The following is a 15,176-nucleotide window of genomic DNA, read 5'->3' as shown; positions in this document are numbered from 1 at the left end:
CCTCTGGGTGGTGGGGGTTAGGAGAGTGGAGGAGATTGATGGCTGAATGCCAAGTTCAGGATATGTGAACTTTAATCATGTGCAATGTAGAATTTGATCAATTGAAAACATATATATATATATATATGTATTAAAATGATGATGTGTCGTGTGCCACCTGTAACACTCTCTTTGCTTTGTGGCTAAACCCTAAAATTGAATCGAAAAGGGCTAAAGTTTACATTTGCACATTTAATGGAAGGTGGCATTTAGCAAATGCTGAAAAAAAGGAGTCTTGGAATTCTGCTGGATTTTATAGAGAGAGTTTGAGTTCGTCGTATCAGAGAGGAAGGACTATGAAGAAACTGTTGAAGGAAAGGAAGTCGGATGTTTTGGCATTTGCAAATAGCATAAATACAGTCAACGAGTCATCTCATCTCCAATGGAAGGGATCATTTTCTTTTAGTAGTCCTCTTACTTCTGACCGAATATTGAACATTTGGCTTCTGTTATGTCTTTCGTTTTTCTACATTTAATCTACATATCATGAACAAAAAAAAAAAAAATGTTTTTATCATACTATTCCTTTCCGGTGTATCAAACATTTGGAAAAAAGAAATAAGTTTGGTACACAAATCCAACTTGTATGCATTAATTACTCTGCATTAGTCACTGTTCACAGGGCGCTGTCCTCCAAAGTTATGGGCACATTTGAGTGGCCTTAATAAATAAAACCTTACGATTACCATTAGGTTTTAATAGAAGATATCTCCGTGTGGGGCAAGAAACAACTTTAATAAAATCATCTTGGATGGTTGACTTTGAATGAGATAATAACCATTAACCCCATTGCCAGCAAATTGAGACATGCATTAAATTCAATTCAAGGACCAAATTTTTAATCTCAACCGTTGTGGACACCACTCTTGTTGGCTGTTACCGCATAACACTTTGTGCAAGGAAACTACGATAATTCACGGTCAGGCTCAAGGGCTAAGGATCACCAACTTTCTTTCTTTCTCTCTTTTTTTTTTTGGTTGCAAACAATGCAGGACCACATTCCTGTTACCATAATTTTTCCCTTTCTTGTCTTGGATTATAAATTGGACGTTGGCTGTTCTCAGATGGCAACGTTGCTGAATGCCAAATCAGCAAGCATTAAATGAATGATATTCAAAAATAAAATGTAAATGTTTAACAAGTTTAAAATGGTTTGTATCCAAAATAATTAATGATTTTACATATAAATTTAATTTTTATAAAATATTATAACATATCTAATTATCTTACCAATTGAAACCTACAATATCAAATGAGGAAGGGTAAAATACACTAACTCCATAAGTTTTACTCATAACTCCATGTAAGTCCATTAATTTTCAAAATGTATAATTCACCTTAAATGTATGAATGGCATTAACGAGTAAACGTGAAATGTCTAACATATCTTTTTTTTTTTTGTTCACTCTTATTTACAATTTTCTTTTCTCGCAGGTTGGTTGATGACGTTTCTTTACATCGGTCGGTTATCTCGCGATTGAATTTGACCATAAAATGTTAGATTTGACCAAATCTACTCAAGCGCTTACAGACTAAATCTAGCCACGAGGTGATCGATCGGTAAGAGGTAGAATAGAGGTTTTTTTTTTTTTTTTTTGAATAGGAGAGAAAAATTAAAATAAAAAATTATAATTTATATTGTATAGTAATTTTTAAAATTAATAAATGATAAAATTATCTGAAAAATATTATCACATTATCAAATTAACGAAAATATTAACAGTTAACTAACAGCTATACTAATATGTTCATAAAAAATCTTTTGAGATGGATTGTGTATTTTTAATATTAACTTACGTGAAGTTATGAATAAAATTTAGAGAGATTATTATACTTTACCGAATAAATAATGGAATCGGTGTTGGGGCAAGAAAGGAAGATGGATGTCAAAGCAAACCACCCTTATCTTTTTATTGTTCTTGTTTAGTCGTTCCCATCTAAACACATAAACTCAAAGTCAAGGTCAAGGCCAAGGCCATCTCTATCCTCAAAACGTAAATATTCATCGAAAGGCCTAGGTTAGGTGAAAGTTTAGGATAAAGTTTACTAGCTTCCTTAACTTTTCAATTCGAGCTGAGCAAAGAGCAAAACACTGGGAGGGGAAGAGGAGTATTTTGGAAGGGTTGACTACTTGCTTTTCCGTTCATCTTAATTCAATTATTGTTGTTATTTAATTTTTGAAATAGTTGACACAACTAGTGACTTCTAAAGTGGACACATCGCTTCTTCTGTAAGCAAATGCCAACGTGAAAGGGGTAAAGGCCGCCGCTGATCTTCTCAAGCCTTTTTTATTTTCTCATTCCATTCTTCTTTAACCTTTCTTTTGTGGATAATGATTCATGATCAAACAATTCTAGTAAGAGCTCTACTCTCTTCTTTCTTTTTCTTTTTGTTCGTATTTCTAGTTTTATTTTTTATTTTTATTAGATGATGGTTAATGATGAAAGAATTGTAAGAAATATTCTATGTGAGTATTGTGATTTTTGTTTGGATGTTGTTCAAAATATAAATTTTTTAATAAAATAAATAAATTGATTACACATTTGTAATTTTATATCATTTAAAAAATTTAAACGTATTTATTACTAATTTATATTTTTAATTTAAAAGATATTAATCCAAAAGTTTTGACTCCCTTAACTGCATCTGCCATTTTCAAATCATAATTCCAATTTCCCTCTAAATTATCAAACTGAATTTTCAATAAAAACTCAATGGATTTATCATTTATTGCAAATAACACACATTTCAAGGGGGAACGAGATGGATAAAAAAAGTATTAAGGGGAAGTACAAGAGAACACGCGATGTGACAGCGCGTGAGATAACTCGCAGGTGAAAATGGGCCGGGGGGGGCGGCTGAGGTTATTGAAGAGAGAGTAGATTTCCAAAAAATGACAAAAAAAAAAAAAAAGAAAGAAAAAGAAACTTTGTAAAGAGGTTAAGAGGGAAAAAGACGTCTGCAGCAGTTCTGAGAGAGAATTTATTGCAAAAGCAATATATTACGCATTTACACAACACGACAAAAGACCCAACACTAAAAAAATACAAATGAAAAGGCAATATAATAATGAAACCAAAATAAAAAAGACAATTTTTTTTGTTGAAGTAGCAGAGTGATGATGATGGTGGTGGAGAGGTAATGGTGCTGAGCTGAAAACCCAAAATTCTAGAATGAGTTTTTAAACAAGTTCTATAGTAATATTATCCACAGGGAAGGTTTTTTTTTTTTTTTTGTGTTTTATCATAAAAAGAAAAAAAAGGAAGAAGACCCAGAAGAGAAAGAGTGAGCTTTTTATATTTCGTTGTGAACAAGGGAGGGAGAGAGATTCAGAGAGACATGCACAAATCCAAGCTTTAAGAACAACACCCACTTGTGTTATTTCTCTTTCACTTTTACCAAATCCCAAAGGTTTTTCATTTCTTCTTGTTCTTTCTTTGATTTTCTTAGCTTTCTTTTCTTCTGGGATTATTTTACAGTTTTGTTTTATCCAATGCTTCTTCTCTATATATGTGTCATTCTGCTCAGATTGTATACTCTGTTTGTGTTTTCTATTGGATTTAGTTTGCTAGGAATGTTTGTTGTTGTGTCTATCGGGTGATAGGCTTTGACTATGCTTGGATATGGAGCCTGGGATGGTGGGTTGGAATTTGCATGTTTAGCTGATTTATGGGTTTTCTTTTATGTTTTTTGTTCAACTTGCAGTTCTCTCTTCGGATTCTTTTTCTGGTGGGTTTTGCATGCATGGAAAGACTTTTGAGTTTGAGATTCTGTAGACCAAGAATCCATTCAACTTTCTCTTCCCGTGTGTTCTTCCCCTCCCCCCTTTAAAACATCCTTGTTTAAAATCTCTTCCTTGGGGTAAATGGTTGTCATTATTTGGTGTTCTTGTGTCAAACAATTCGATATTAACATAGCAAGTTAGCAACTGCTACTTCTGTTTTCTTATTTACTGGTTTTTCAATAGTTTCCCCATCCTTCTCCCATCACCCTCCGCTATAACCGAAAACAAATGCTTATGATTCGTAGTTGCTGCATTTTTGTAAGTGAAAATGGAATGGTTTCTTCTATTCCCTCCATTTTCCTCCAACATTATTTTCCTTTTACTTGTTGCTTTCTTTTCATCAATTCATCATTTTTATCATAATTTTCATATATACTTTCTGTGCTGAGTGAGGCATTATCACCTTAAAACAATTCCTTAGAAATTTGCAGTCTAATTAATCAATCTGATGGCATGAGTGAATGCAACTTCAGAGGATGAACTGCAATTGGTTGTGTGGAGCTCATTTATATAATAATTATTTCCTTGAAACCAATTTCCTCTTCTCTATTTTTTGATGGTTTTTGAGTCTTTAGGAGGCTCCTGGTTGCTTTTAAGGTCAAGTTGCTTTCTGTATTTGTTCCTCCTTATTCATATGAGTAGACTTTAGTCAGATCATTTATTTCTATATTCTCTAATTTAAATATTTAACACTGTGACAATGTGTGTTTTGGTGCTAGGTCACTAATGAGTGAGCAAACTAAAAAGTAGCAGCATAGATTTCCTCTTAACATTTCTAAAGATCTTTTTGGGATCCCCTCATAAGTCAGGACATTTTGAATAGTAGTTTACCGCAATGCAAAACTTGCATAAAAAGGATTCTGGTGTAAGTTCTCATTCAACGTGCACTTATGTTGTTGGCTGCTCGTCTTGGGGCAACTCAACTGAAACTCATGTCCAGCAATCATCCGTGTCTGAAAGTTTAAGCCTGAAGATGGGAGTTCTGCCTCAACACTTTCAACACACCAAGCAGCTTAGTTTTCAATTTCAAGACCAGGACTCATCATCAACTCAATCAACTGGTCAATCTTACCCTGAAGCCGCTAGTGCTGGAGACAGCAATATTTATGGGCAAAGTTTAATTTCAGCATCATCAGGTCTTTATGTATACCCAGTACTCGTCATTTTGATTTGGCCCTTACTGTAGGTGTGGGATACTGAATCAATCAGAATGATTTTTTTCTTCAGTATATATTTTGGATTTGTTTTATCAGCAAATGTCTAAGGTTTTATTCTTTACTGGGAACTACTTATGTTTTTAATTTATATGCATGTTCGGATGGGCTTACTTCTCTTATATTCGAGTAAAGTGCTTAAAATAGAAGACGGGAGTTGTAAATCTATATGCTAAAGGGACTGTTAGGTTTCACCTTGCTACTGGGCTGTACATATCAATAAACTGCTACACCTGTGACAGAGCTTGCCTCACCATTGCATTCCAAAATATTAGTTCTTATATTATATTAATTGGATTTTTTCCTTTCTCTTGTCACCTGATGGTACATCTAATTGGCTGTTCTTGCACCTGTTCAGGAGGTAATGAAACTCATGGGAGTCTTTTTGGAGGTCATGCTAAATTAGCCTCCTCAATGGGAACTCAGGACTGTGTCTTCCCTCCTTCACGAGTTGACTATAGCAAATCAACTGTAAGTTATTACTTATGCAGTTTGGCTGCTCTGTGGATGTGTCATAGCCTTATATATCGTATTCGTATATGTCATGTTTTGCACTGCAGGCTCATATTCCACTCCATTATGCTGAACCATATTTTGGTGGTGCAGTAGCTGCTGCTTACGGACTGCAAGCTGTGGTAAGAATTTTGTAGTGTTTATCAGGTTCCTTTGCACATTGCTGTCTGTTTTACTGCAGTCACTGCAGTCTGGCATATTATCAATTCAAAGAAAAGAGGATGGTTGCTTCTGAAACCTTGTTTAATAGCATAAGTGATTTCTGTAGAAGTCAATCAAAGTTTTCGTTGTGATTATCCCAAATATAATATTCTCTTGGAGGAATCTCATAAATAAAGTAATTGAAGGAACCTAGACTTTTAAAACCAGATTAAAGGATCTAGTCCTTTCATTACTATAAATGCAACCTTGATGCTGCAAATGAATTTGAAAGCTTAAGTCACAGGATATTTTGTTCATTTTGATAAAATATAGATGCTATAGACCATTATTTTAATCCATCAGCACCTTCCTGCCGTCATGCATTCTTTGTTTTATATAAAGAATGCACAAAAAATATTATGCTGGCCTTGTGGATTCTTCAGTGTTCATTAAGCACATCCATAAGCTATTCTGCCTCTTATTAATTTCTTTAATTCTATTTCACTTTGCATCTTACTTTACTCTTATTCTTCTTTGCTTTTCTTATCAAATTGATTCTCTATTGGAGATAAGCTTTTCTTTCATGCTCTCATTGTATGAAGTGGTTTTACTATATGAAGCATGAAAGATGCAAAAGAACCGTGCAGAAGTGAGATTATTCTTGTCAACTGTCTTTATGTAGCAGGAAAAAAAAACTCCAGAGGTTATTAGATATCTTAGTTTATATATTTTATTCTATAATTTCCGTCTTGTGAATTCTGCACTAAAGTGGTTTTTGATTCAGATTCTGATTTTGTGTTGCTAAATCAATGAATGCCCTGAAAATCTATTTAAGCCACACCCTTTCCCATGTATGACCAGACAAAAATGTGTCTTCTTTGTTATCCATTTGTGAGATATTTGTCATTGCATTTTCAGCAGATTCATCATCCTCATATGATGGCTATGGTTCCTGCTCGAGTTCCACTGCCTCTGGATCTTACAGAAGATGAGCCTATTTATGTTAATGCAAAGCAGTATCGTGCTATTCTCAGGCGGAGACAGTTTCGTGCCAAGCTTGAGGCCCAGAACAAACTCATCAAAGCTCGAAAGGTATGTCTCTTAAAGTTTTTCCTTCTTGCCGCACATGAACTGCAACGTTGTGCATGATGGTAGTGTGGTTATATGTCTTACAAGGATATTATCTGACAAGTAGCTTTATCAATGTTTGCAGCCGTATTTGCATGAGTCTCGACATCTTCATGCTTTAAAAAGAGCCAGGGGTAATGGTGGGCGATTTCTCAACACAAAGCAATTCCAAGAATCCGAGCATATTCCATCAAGCCATGGACTGGACATGTCCAGGTCTACTCAGCTAGATTTGTCTGCAAAAATCTCTGTATCAGAAGTTCATCAGCTGGAAAACTACAAAGATGCTGCATCCACTACCTCTTGCTCTGACATCACGAGTGCCTCCAACAGTGATGAAATGTTTCAGCAGCCAGATTTCAGGTTCTCTGGCTATCCTTCTCACAATGGTGGAGCCATGCAGGGTCATGGTGGTGGGAACCTCCATCATCTTTCTGGTCTCTGCTGATAGACGAGTAAACAAATTCTTGTCTGAGCAGTCCGTACATGGTGCTTCAATGGAAGATGCGGCTGCTTTGTTCCCATGGGAAGTCATCCTTGGCTCTGTTTAATATCCTGTTTAGTTTACTTTGCCTTTCATGAGACTGTTTCAAACCATGGACATGGAGTTTTTTCTTTCCTTAGCTTGCGACTTTTGACTGTATGTCTTTTCGTTCAACGGTTTTGGTGAATTGGTGATTGGTGACGTTTAAGATAAGTGCATGCCTTGGGCAGTAGCAGTTTAATTCCCTATGGCAACTCTGCATGCTTATGAAAGAATAGCTTAAATTCGCTTGAGTTGAATGTTTCCGTTTCTAGTCAGTCATTTAGACAACGAGTTGCAGCAATTATTTTGCAAGATACAGGTACCAATTTTGATTACTATTGGCAAGGGGCATGCATGTACTTGACGCTAACATTTCTGGTTCTGAAAGAATGAGAAACTTCGAGCACAGTAAGCTCCTGGAAATGCTTCCGTTTTGCTTACGCTGATGTGGTCGATGTTCTAGCAAGAGAAGATTTGCTTCCTGATTCTAAAACCGAAAGCGAAGGGCCGATTTAAACGCAAGGATTAGTTCTGTTTTGGGCCTTTTCGCGAGTTTCGTGTCTGGTAAACTTGAATGTCGGTTGCTACTTTTAATCATGTTAAAAGGAAGGAACGTGAATAGGGCAACTAAGGGGTGGAACAATTTTCTTCAGTTTATTCAAGTTTTTATGTGTTTCGGTGGTTCTCTATCCTTTAATATTCCTATTTTTATTGAAAATAATTGACATTTTTGTGCCAAGGGTTTTGATTTGAATAAAGAGAGATTTTTATTCAATCTTTTACTTAAAATTATATATATATATTTATTTATTTATTGTTAAATCAAAATCTCTATTTCAAGAGTTTTTTTTAATGACTACTTAAAAAAGAATATTTAAATATTTTTTTCTTTTATTGAGTTCAATTAAATTATTTTATTTTGGGTAAAATAACTCCATTTTAAAAGTTTTAATTGACATTTTAAATGGGTTCATTAGTTTTAGGGATGGATATTCTGTTTTCAAAATTATTTTTTATTACTATTAGTTAATCGTTAGTGTTTTCAACAGTTTAAAAATATGACAATTTTAAAAAGATAATTTTATTTTTTATTGATTTAAAAAATTATTATTATATAATTTTTATAATTTTAAAAAATAAGAGTATCAATTGGTTTTTTTTAACTATAATAATAATTTTTTAAATTAATAAAAAGATTTTTTAATTTTTTTCATAATTTTTGTTATTGATGCTTACATTTTTAGAACGAATTCTCTATTTCGAAAATTAATGAATCCTTTTAAAATTTTCACTAAAACTTAAAAATGTGGAGGCATTTAACTTTTTTATTTTAAATCAAATATGATTATGATTAATAGTGAATTAATATAATCAAATTATCATTTATTAATTTTTTTCATAATACTAATTAATATATTAATATATCATAATAAATAGTATCTAAGATAATATAATGATATTTTTCACTTTTCAAAATAAATCATCTTATGATATTTTTTATTTTATATCAATATAAGTGATATTTTAATTAATAATTTTTTGCACTTTAAAAAGCTATTACAATTAAGGAGCAAACATTACATTCTCAGATCCGATCCATCACTATCTTCAACATTCAGCGGCGATGAAACTGCTCCTTTCTTCGGCTTCCTGGAGGCCGCTGCTGCCCTTGTTTTCTCCTGTATGGGAGCGGCTTATGGGACCGCGAAGAGTGTGGGTGGTGTAGCGTCGATGGGGCTGATGACTGATGAGGCCGGAGCTGGTGATGAAGGCGATCGTTCCCGTAGTTATGGCTGGTGTGCTCGGTATTTATGGCTTGATTATTGCTGTTATTATTGGTACCGGAATTAATCCCAAGGCTAACTCTTATTACCCTTCCGATGGATACGCGCATCTGTCTTCTGGCATTGCTGGTATTCCTATTGGGATCGTTGGTGATGCTGGCGTTAGAACTAATGCACAGCAGCCACAGCTAGGTTTTTGTTGGGATGATCCTCATTCTCATCTTTGCTGAGGCTTTGGCACTATATGGTTTGATTGTCGGCATTATTATTCTCTCTTCCAGAGCTGGTCAATCAAGAGCCGAGTGAAAGAAGGCCTAGCTAGCGACCGCATGATTGGTTGTGCTTCCTGCGGGCGGAATTGTTTCATATATTTTTCTTTTCTTTTACTGGTTAGAAGAAGCATATTGGTTTTGCTCAGGTGTCTAATGTTTCTACAGATTGAGAAATTTACAGTGGTTGATGATAAGATTAGAGATTTATTTAAATTAGTTGTCTCAATAAAGTTTGTCAACTTTGTTTCATTATTAAATTATGTATTTTTAGGGAAAAAACTATTTCCACTCCATTGAATATAATAAAAATAAAAACTTTATTTAATATTTTTTCAATAACTCACGAAATTTTTAAAATATTCTTCAGCAATAACTTCTAAGTAACTTTTTCGACCATTAAAACGAAATTCTAAATTGTGAGTCCCGCTCATGAACCAGATAATGAGGTGTCGTTCTCCAACCTCCACGTCACGAATTGTAAACAACAGCAGACCGCACGGAATCTCTCCTTTTCGGCGTTTTCGTTTTTCCTATCTTTCGAGACGAATTTTGGATAATCGGACACAAGGCCCTTCTCTCAAATATAGTTAACCCGACCAACAAACCCAGATTCAAATCCGCTCCAACTTGAACCAACCTACCTATTAAGTCCATCAACAAATCCAAATATCCCCACTCTATCCTCTTCCTCTCGGCAGCCCCAAAGACAATTATAATATAGTCCTTCATATATATATTAGTAGTAAAACAAATGGTGTCTCATTTGGACAAATAACAGAAGGAAGAGTGAATTTTTTTTCTTTTTTTTTTTTTCGGTTTGAGAACAGAAGAGAAAGAGAGAAATGGAAGGAGAAGGAGCTCAGTATAATCCTCGCACAGTGGAAGAGGTTTTTAGGGATTTCAAAGGCCGAAGAGCTGGCATGATCAAAGCACTCACCACAGGTTTCTGTTTGTTTCCCTAGAGAACTCAAAATAGGAACTCAAAGCTGCTGTTGTGTTTTGAAAGCTCAGTTTGAATTTTGAACTTTTAAGCAGATAGGAAAATAATAACTTAATGTTGTTTTGAGTTTCACTCTTTTTTGTGTTTCCGTTTCCTTAAAAATGCGCTTTTGTTGGTTTCTCTTTATTCGTTTATAATTTTTCCTTTTTTTTTTTTTAATTTCGTTTTGCTTTATGTTTGGTTGGCCAGGTATTTTCGTTTGCTTTTTTTTTCTCTCTCTTTATTTGTTTTAAGATTTTTTCCCTATGATTGCCTGACTTGTTTTTTGATATTCGATAGTTTTTTTTAGGAATGCAAATAGATAGGAAAAGTAAGCTTAGAGTTGTATATCTTTCTGTTTTTGTTTTGAGAGTTTTTCATCAAATTTATTACCTTTTTTTTTTTTTTTGTAAATTAGAGTTTTTACTATGCTTTACACTTTTAGTTTAGTGAACCTTAATGTGGTTACTGAGAAACTATGGAATAAAAATAAATTATTTATGCAAATGTAACTCAAATTTACTGAATTTTTATCTTAATTTATTATGCATTTCCTTGGGTTTTTAATTTTAGGTTTTGCTCTTGTATTTTGCTCCAATTAACTTAATGATTACTGAGAAAATGTAGAAGGGGAAGTAATGTAAAATGCAATGTCAGTTTAAATTTAAAATTTAGTATGGGTTCCTTATGAAAATAAAAGAAAAATATGCATTTGATTGTATTTTGGTATTGGTATTTTATTAGGTGCATTTGTCAATGTGGTTACTGAAAAGAATTTAGCAGAAAAGAATGAAAATTTAAGTATGAATTTAGTGTTTCTTGTAATTTTCTTTTTTGGGTAATTAAACTGATGGATTTGTCTACTATAGCTAATAGAAGAGAAAAGTACTTGAAGTCTTGTTATTTAACGTAATGGTTTTTGAGACTTATTTGGTGTCTTAAATGGGATTTGCTTATGTTGTGTTGTAGATGTGGAAGAATTTTATCAGCAGTGTGATCCTGGTAAGCCTTCATTCTTTCGATCCCTTTCATTGTCTTATATACAAATGCTTTTACAATAATTTATTAGGCACTTGTAAATTATTTTGTTTTACTTTCTGGCTGTAATGTGTGTAGACTTGGCTTCACTTTTTTTGTAATGGCTAATTTTGTATGCTGTTATGAGTGTTGAATGGTCTGTAATTCCCTTTTAAAGGTAAAGCGAAGGAAATTTGGTGTGTCTCCCAATAGATGCTTTTTGTCGTTTTTGATGGTTGTCTCAATGTGGGTCTAGGATTAATAGGACCTGCAGATAACAGTATCTAAAGCTTTTGCTGTTATTACCTTTGGTTTAAAATACGTGGAGTGCATAGCCTGGTGCTGATATACGCGCTGTGAGCACCAGATTCTTGTATTTTTTACCACAATGTTTATAACTGCTGCTATTGAATTCATTGCGAGTCTCCTCCCTGCATTTCCTGTTTGGTCACGTTGTTCACTTTAGATATCAAAATATTAAATATAAGCAATTCAGGTGAGTATATGTTATGTTGGTCTTATCAATCATCATGATTGATACACAAAGATGCATAAAATTTGAAGGCATGATTGGTGATTGTTTATTTTTGCTTGGTACATATGCATTTTTGACCTTTTGTGACTGTGTTATTGCAATAAAATCTGATTACTGAGTAATGGAATTTTCTCAATTAATGTACTTTAGCTGCCTTTCCCTTTTTATGTAGTTTGTATTTATGATTGCTGCTTTTCTCCTACTCTCACTCTCTACTCTCTTTCTCTCTCCCTTTTCCTCCATTTTTTTAAGAATATCTCTCCTCATGGGAAGAGGGGTGGGTTGAAAGTTTAGTCTCGACTGGTTTCTGGAGGAAAGCATAGTTCAACCAATAGAACATCTAGGTGCATGGTTTAAATGTTTTTTCCTCTTCCTCACCACCAAAAGGAAAAAATAAAAAAAGGAAAAAGGTGTCTTCCTGGTACATTGTTGTTTGCTTTAGTTTGTTCTGAACTGTGTATGTGGCTGCTCCTTAATATTCAAGGCAGACATGTGGAGAGCCATCTTAGGTGTTTTGTGTGTTGGAAACAATCTTTCCTTATGTTCTCCAAGTTTTTCACTTCACTCTGCCTTTGCTGCAATGTTTGTGTCCATATTTGCGTGTAGTTTTTATTATTTATTATTGTATTATGACTTTTGGCCTTTTTTTTTTTTGTTTTATTTCCCTGTGTTTTTATGGAAAGGGTTATTATTATTGTTTTAAGAGGGGGTGGGAAAGTTAGTTGTGCTTGAGTATGCAGTCAGTTGTAGATTGTACTGAACATTCTAGTAGGTTTTTAGTCAATCAAAAGGTATTTTATTTTTGGGGTGACTGCTTTGCTACAGATCAACCTTTTAGTTTAGAGGCCTTTGCTGACTTGGTATCGTTTCATATTATTGTTTTATTGATTGATAACTAGGTTTGTAATCCTCTTTACTATCTAGTTGCTAGTGTTTCAAGTTTGTTGATTCTCATCCACCTAGCCTTTATGAGCTATGTTCTTTTATTTGCAGAGAAGGAGAATCTGTGCTTGTATGGCTTCCCAGGTGAACAATGGGAAGTCAATTTACCTGCGGAAGAGGTCCCTCCAGAACTACCAGAGCCTGCCTTGGGTATTAACTTTGCAAGGGATGGTATGCAAGAAAAGGACTGGTTATCTTTAGTTGCTGTCCATAGTGATGCATGGCTTCTTTCAGTTGCCTTCTATTTTGGTGCGAGATTTGGATTTGATAAAGCTGACAGGTATGTCAAGTGATGCAAAATTTTACTCTTCAATATGTTGTTAGTTGAACCAAAAGCAAGTTACGGATGGCCTTAGTTTGTTAGTTAGTTATTTAGTTTTTTTTTTTAATTTTTTTTTAATTTTTTTTTTAATATTTTAGTTTCAGTAAAAAATTGAGGATATTTTCTTCTTGTTTGTGAAGGAATACTTTTCTTATTTTTGGTCTTTAGAACTAGATGATTGGCCAATAGCTATGTCTGTCCTCCGTTTTTGGTTTTCCCTTTTAATTTTCCCTCCTCATCTCTCTCTGACTACAGAATTGAGTTCTTCTGATTAAGTGGAATGATCTGCTGTGATGTAGTGGTTATTAATTTGATCTATTCAATGAGATAATTGTGTACAAACTTGCATGCATGATCATGTGTGCCCGACTTGCAATGTTTCACTCATAAGGTGCAAGCCTTTAGTGCTGAAAGATAGAAAAATTAATAATAATTTGTTTGAATTTATGCTTTTTGGTTTGCTTCATTATGTAATATTTGTGCATCACATGCATGCTTATGGCTTATTAGGCTATTAAGCTTGCTTGCAGAGTTCATGCCGATGGCCTTGTGGTCTAATTGGCACATCCCTCCATTGTAAAGTAACTTGGTTCTGGCAGGCCTGGTTCTGGCCTGCCCAGTAGGGTTAGGACAGGGTTGCGTCCTATTGAGTAGCCCTGCCTTTGGACCTAAAAGGGTTAGACGAAAAGGGTTTAGGTGGATTTGATTGAATCATGTCAGTCAACCGAAGGCATGTCTGGGTGTAGTTTCTTAAAGGATTAGAGTAACTGCAGGATGAAAATTAAATGAAGTTTGATACACTCAACTAGGAAATTGATTGTTTCCTTGATATTTGTAGTATTCTGTATATGCATTGGATTATTAAATGTGAGGCTGGTATAATGTGTTTCCTTTGATACAGAAAACGGCTTTTCAACATGATTAATGATCTTCCAACTATATTTGAAGTTGTAACTGGTGCTGCCAAGAAACAAACAAAGGAGAAGTCATCGGTATCAAATCATAGTAGCAACAAATCAAAATCCAACTCCAAAGCGGTAAAAAAGGACTTTCTGTGCATAAATCTTGTTGTTTGGCATAGATATTTTAACTAATATATATGTGACAACTATCCATGCTTTTGTTTTACAACAAGTCACTGTATTATTATTTCTTATATTGTAATCAAAATTGTATTACATTGGAGAACTTCCTTCTTTTACTTACCTTGTGAACAAGAGCTTTCAGGTAGAATATATAAACAGCAAGTTCAGTTGTGTGGCTGTGAATGTCCAAGTAGTTGTTATCCTTTTTCCTGCTGTATTGTTGTTCAAGATTAGGCGACTAATTTTTTTTTGGTCAAAGATCGGGCAACTGATTGAAGTTTACTTTTATGGCTAAATCTTTATTATTCATTTGTTTCTGGTGTTGATTTTGTTATGATCAGAGGGAATCTCAGGCAAAGTTTTCAAAAGCATCTCAGCCGAAGGATGAAGATGAAGGCTTGGATGAGGAAGATGAGGAGGAGCATGGAGAGACCTTGTGTGGGGCGTGTGGCGAGAACTATGCATCAGATGAGTTCTGGATATGTTGTGATGTCTGCGAGAAGTGGTTCCATGGAAAGTGTGTGAAGATCACTCCAGCTAGAGCCGAGCACATTAAGCAGTACAAGTGTCCATCATGCAGCAACAAGAGAGCTCGCCCTTGATATCATGAAAATATGCTGTGTGTGTGTGTGTCTCTCTCTCTCTCCCCATTTGTACTTTTTCTCTTGGTGTACTCTGCTAACTGTCCTGTTAATCAGTCTCTGTGTCTGTGATGTAGACTAGTGCAGCATGTGAATGGTCACTTTGGGTCTAGAAAATCTCAATTTTCAATACTATTTATTTGTAGTTTAGTTTTATGATTATTCCCTTGTGGAACATTTGGAAATCTTTTGATTTGATAGGGAATTCTGTAATGTGTAAAAAGGTTCGATCCTTCCCAGCTGATTGAATTCAG

At 34.4% G+C, this 15,176-nt stretch overlaps 2 protein-coding genes and 1 pseudogene across 4 annotated transcripts; all 3 read left to right on the top strand.

The window, feature by feature from the left end:
* Positions 1 to 3,111: 3,111 nt before the first annotated feature.
* LOC18596194 (nuclear transcription factor Y subunit A-3-like) lies at positions 3,112 to 7,596 on the top strand. Of its 3 annotated transcripts, none has more exons than XM_007024510.3 (6): positions 3,112 to 3,450; positions 4,543 to 4,959; positions 5,396 to 5,508; positions 5,598 to 5,672; positions 6,613 to 6,783; positions 6,905 to 7,596. In XM_007024510.3, exons 2-6 carry the CDS (start codon positions 4,659 to 4,661, stop codon positions 7,265 to 7,267), a joined length of 1,023 nt encoding a protein of 340 aa, XP_007024572.1. In that variant the 5' UTR covers positions 3,112 to 3,450; positions 4,543 to 4,658; the 3' UTR covers positions 7,268 to 7,596. The 3 variants fall into 3 exon arrangements, with proteins under 3 accessions (XP_007024572.1, XP_007024571.1, XP_088663240.1); XM_007024509.3 differs by having other exon boundaries at positions 3,114 to 3,450; positions 6,610 to 6,783; XM_088807114.1 differs by having other exon boundaries at positions 3,119 to 3,177; positions 6,610 to 6,783.
* Positions 7,597 to 8,758: 1,162 nt separating this feature from the next.
* Positions 8,759 to 9,595, top strand: LOC18596193 (V-type proton ATPase subunit c1 pseudogene; annotated as a pseudogene).
* A 390-nt stretch (positions 9,596 to 9,985) lies between these two features.
* Positions 9,986 to 15,078, top strand: LOC18596192 (PHD finger protein ALFIN-LIKE 3-like). Its single transcript, XM_018123930.2, has 5 exons — positions 9,986 to 10,343; positions 11,350 to 11,382; positions 12,926 to 13,154; positions 14,098 to 14,233; positions 14,623 to 15,078. Exons 1-5 carry the CDS (start codon positions 10,244 to 10,246, stop codon positions 14,881 to 14,883), a joined length of 759 nt encoding a protein of 252 aa, XP_017979419.1. The 5' UTR covers positions 9,986 to 10,243; the 3' UTR covers positions 14,884 to 15,078.
* Positions 15,079 to 15,176: the final 98 nt, after the last annotated feature.

Source organism: Theobroma cacao, chromosome 6, assembly GCF_053813885.1.
Source record: "Theobroma cacao isolate CCN51 chromosome 6, ASM5381388v1, whole genome shotgun sequence".
NCBI lineage: Eukaryota > Viridiplantae > Streptophyta > Magnoliopsida > Malvales > Malvaceae > Theobroma > Theobroma cacao.
This window is presented reverse-complemented; position numbering and strand designations above follow the sequence as displayed.

Excerpts from the sequence above, each read along its gene's own strand:
- LOC18596194 (XM_007024509.3), top strand. The coding sequence starts at position 4,659 with ATGCAAAACTTGCATAAAAAGGATTCTGGTGTAAGTTCTCATTCAACG. Across the intron at positions 4,960-5,395 it reads TTTAATTTCAGCATCATCAG|GAGGTAATGAAACTCATGGG; the intron begins GTCTTTATGTAT and ends GCACCTGTTCAG. Across the intron at positions 5,509-5,597 it reads TTGACTATAGCAAATCAACT|GCTCATATTCCACTCCATTA; the intron begins GTAAGTTATTAC and ends TTTGCACTGCAG.
- LOC18596192 (XM_018123930.2), top strand. The coding sequence starts at position 10,244 with ATGGAAGGAGAAGGAGCTCAGTATAATCCTCGCACAGTGGAAGAGGTT. Across the intron at positions 11,383-12,925 it reads TTATCAGCAGTGTGATCCTG|AGAAGGAGAATCTGTGCTTG; the intron begins GTAAGCCTTCAT and ends TTTTATTTGCAG. Across the intron at positions 14,234-14,622 it reads CAAAATCCAACTCCAAAGCG|AGGGAATCTCAGGCAAAGTT; the intron begins GTAAAAAAGGAC and ends TGTTATGATCAG.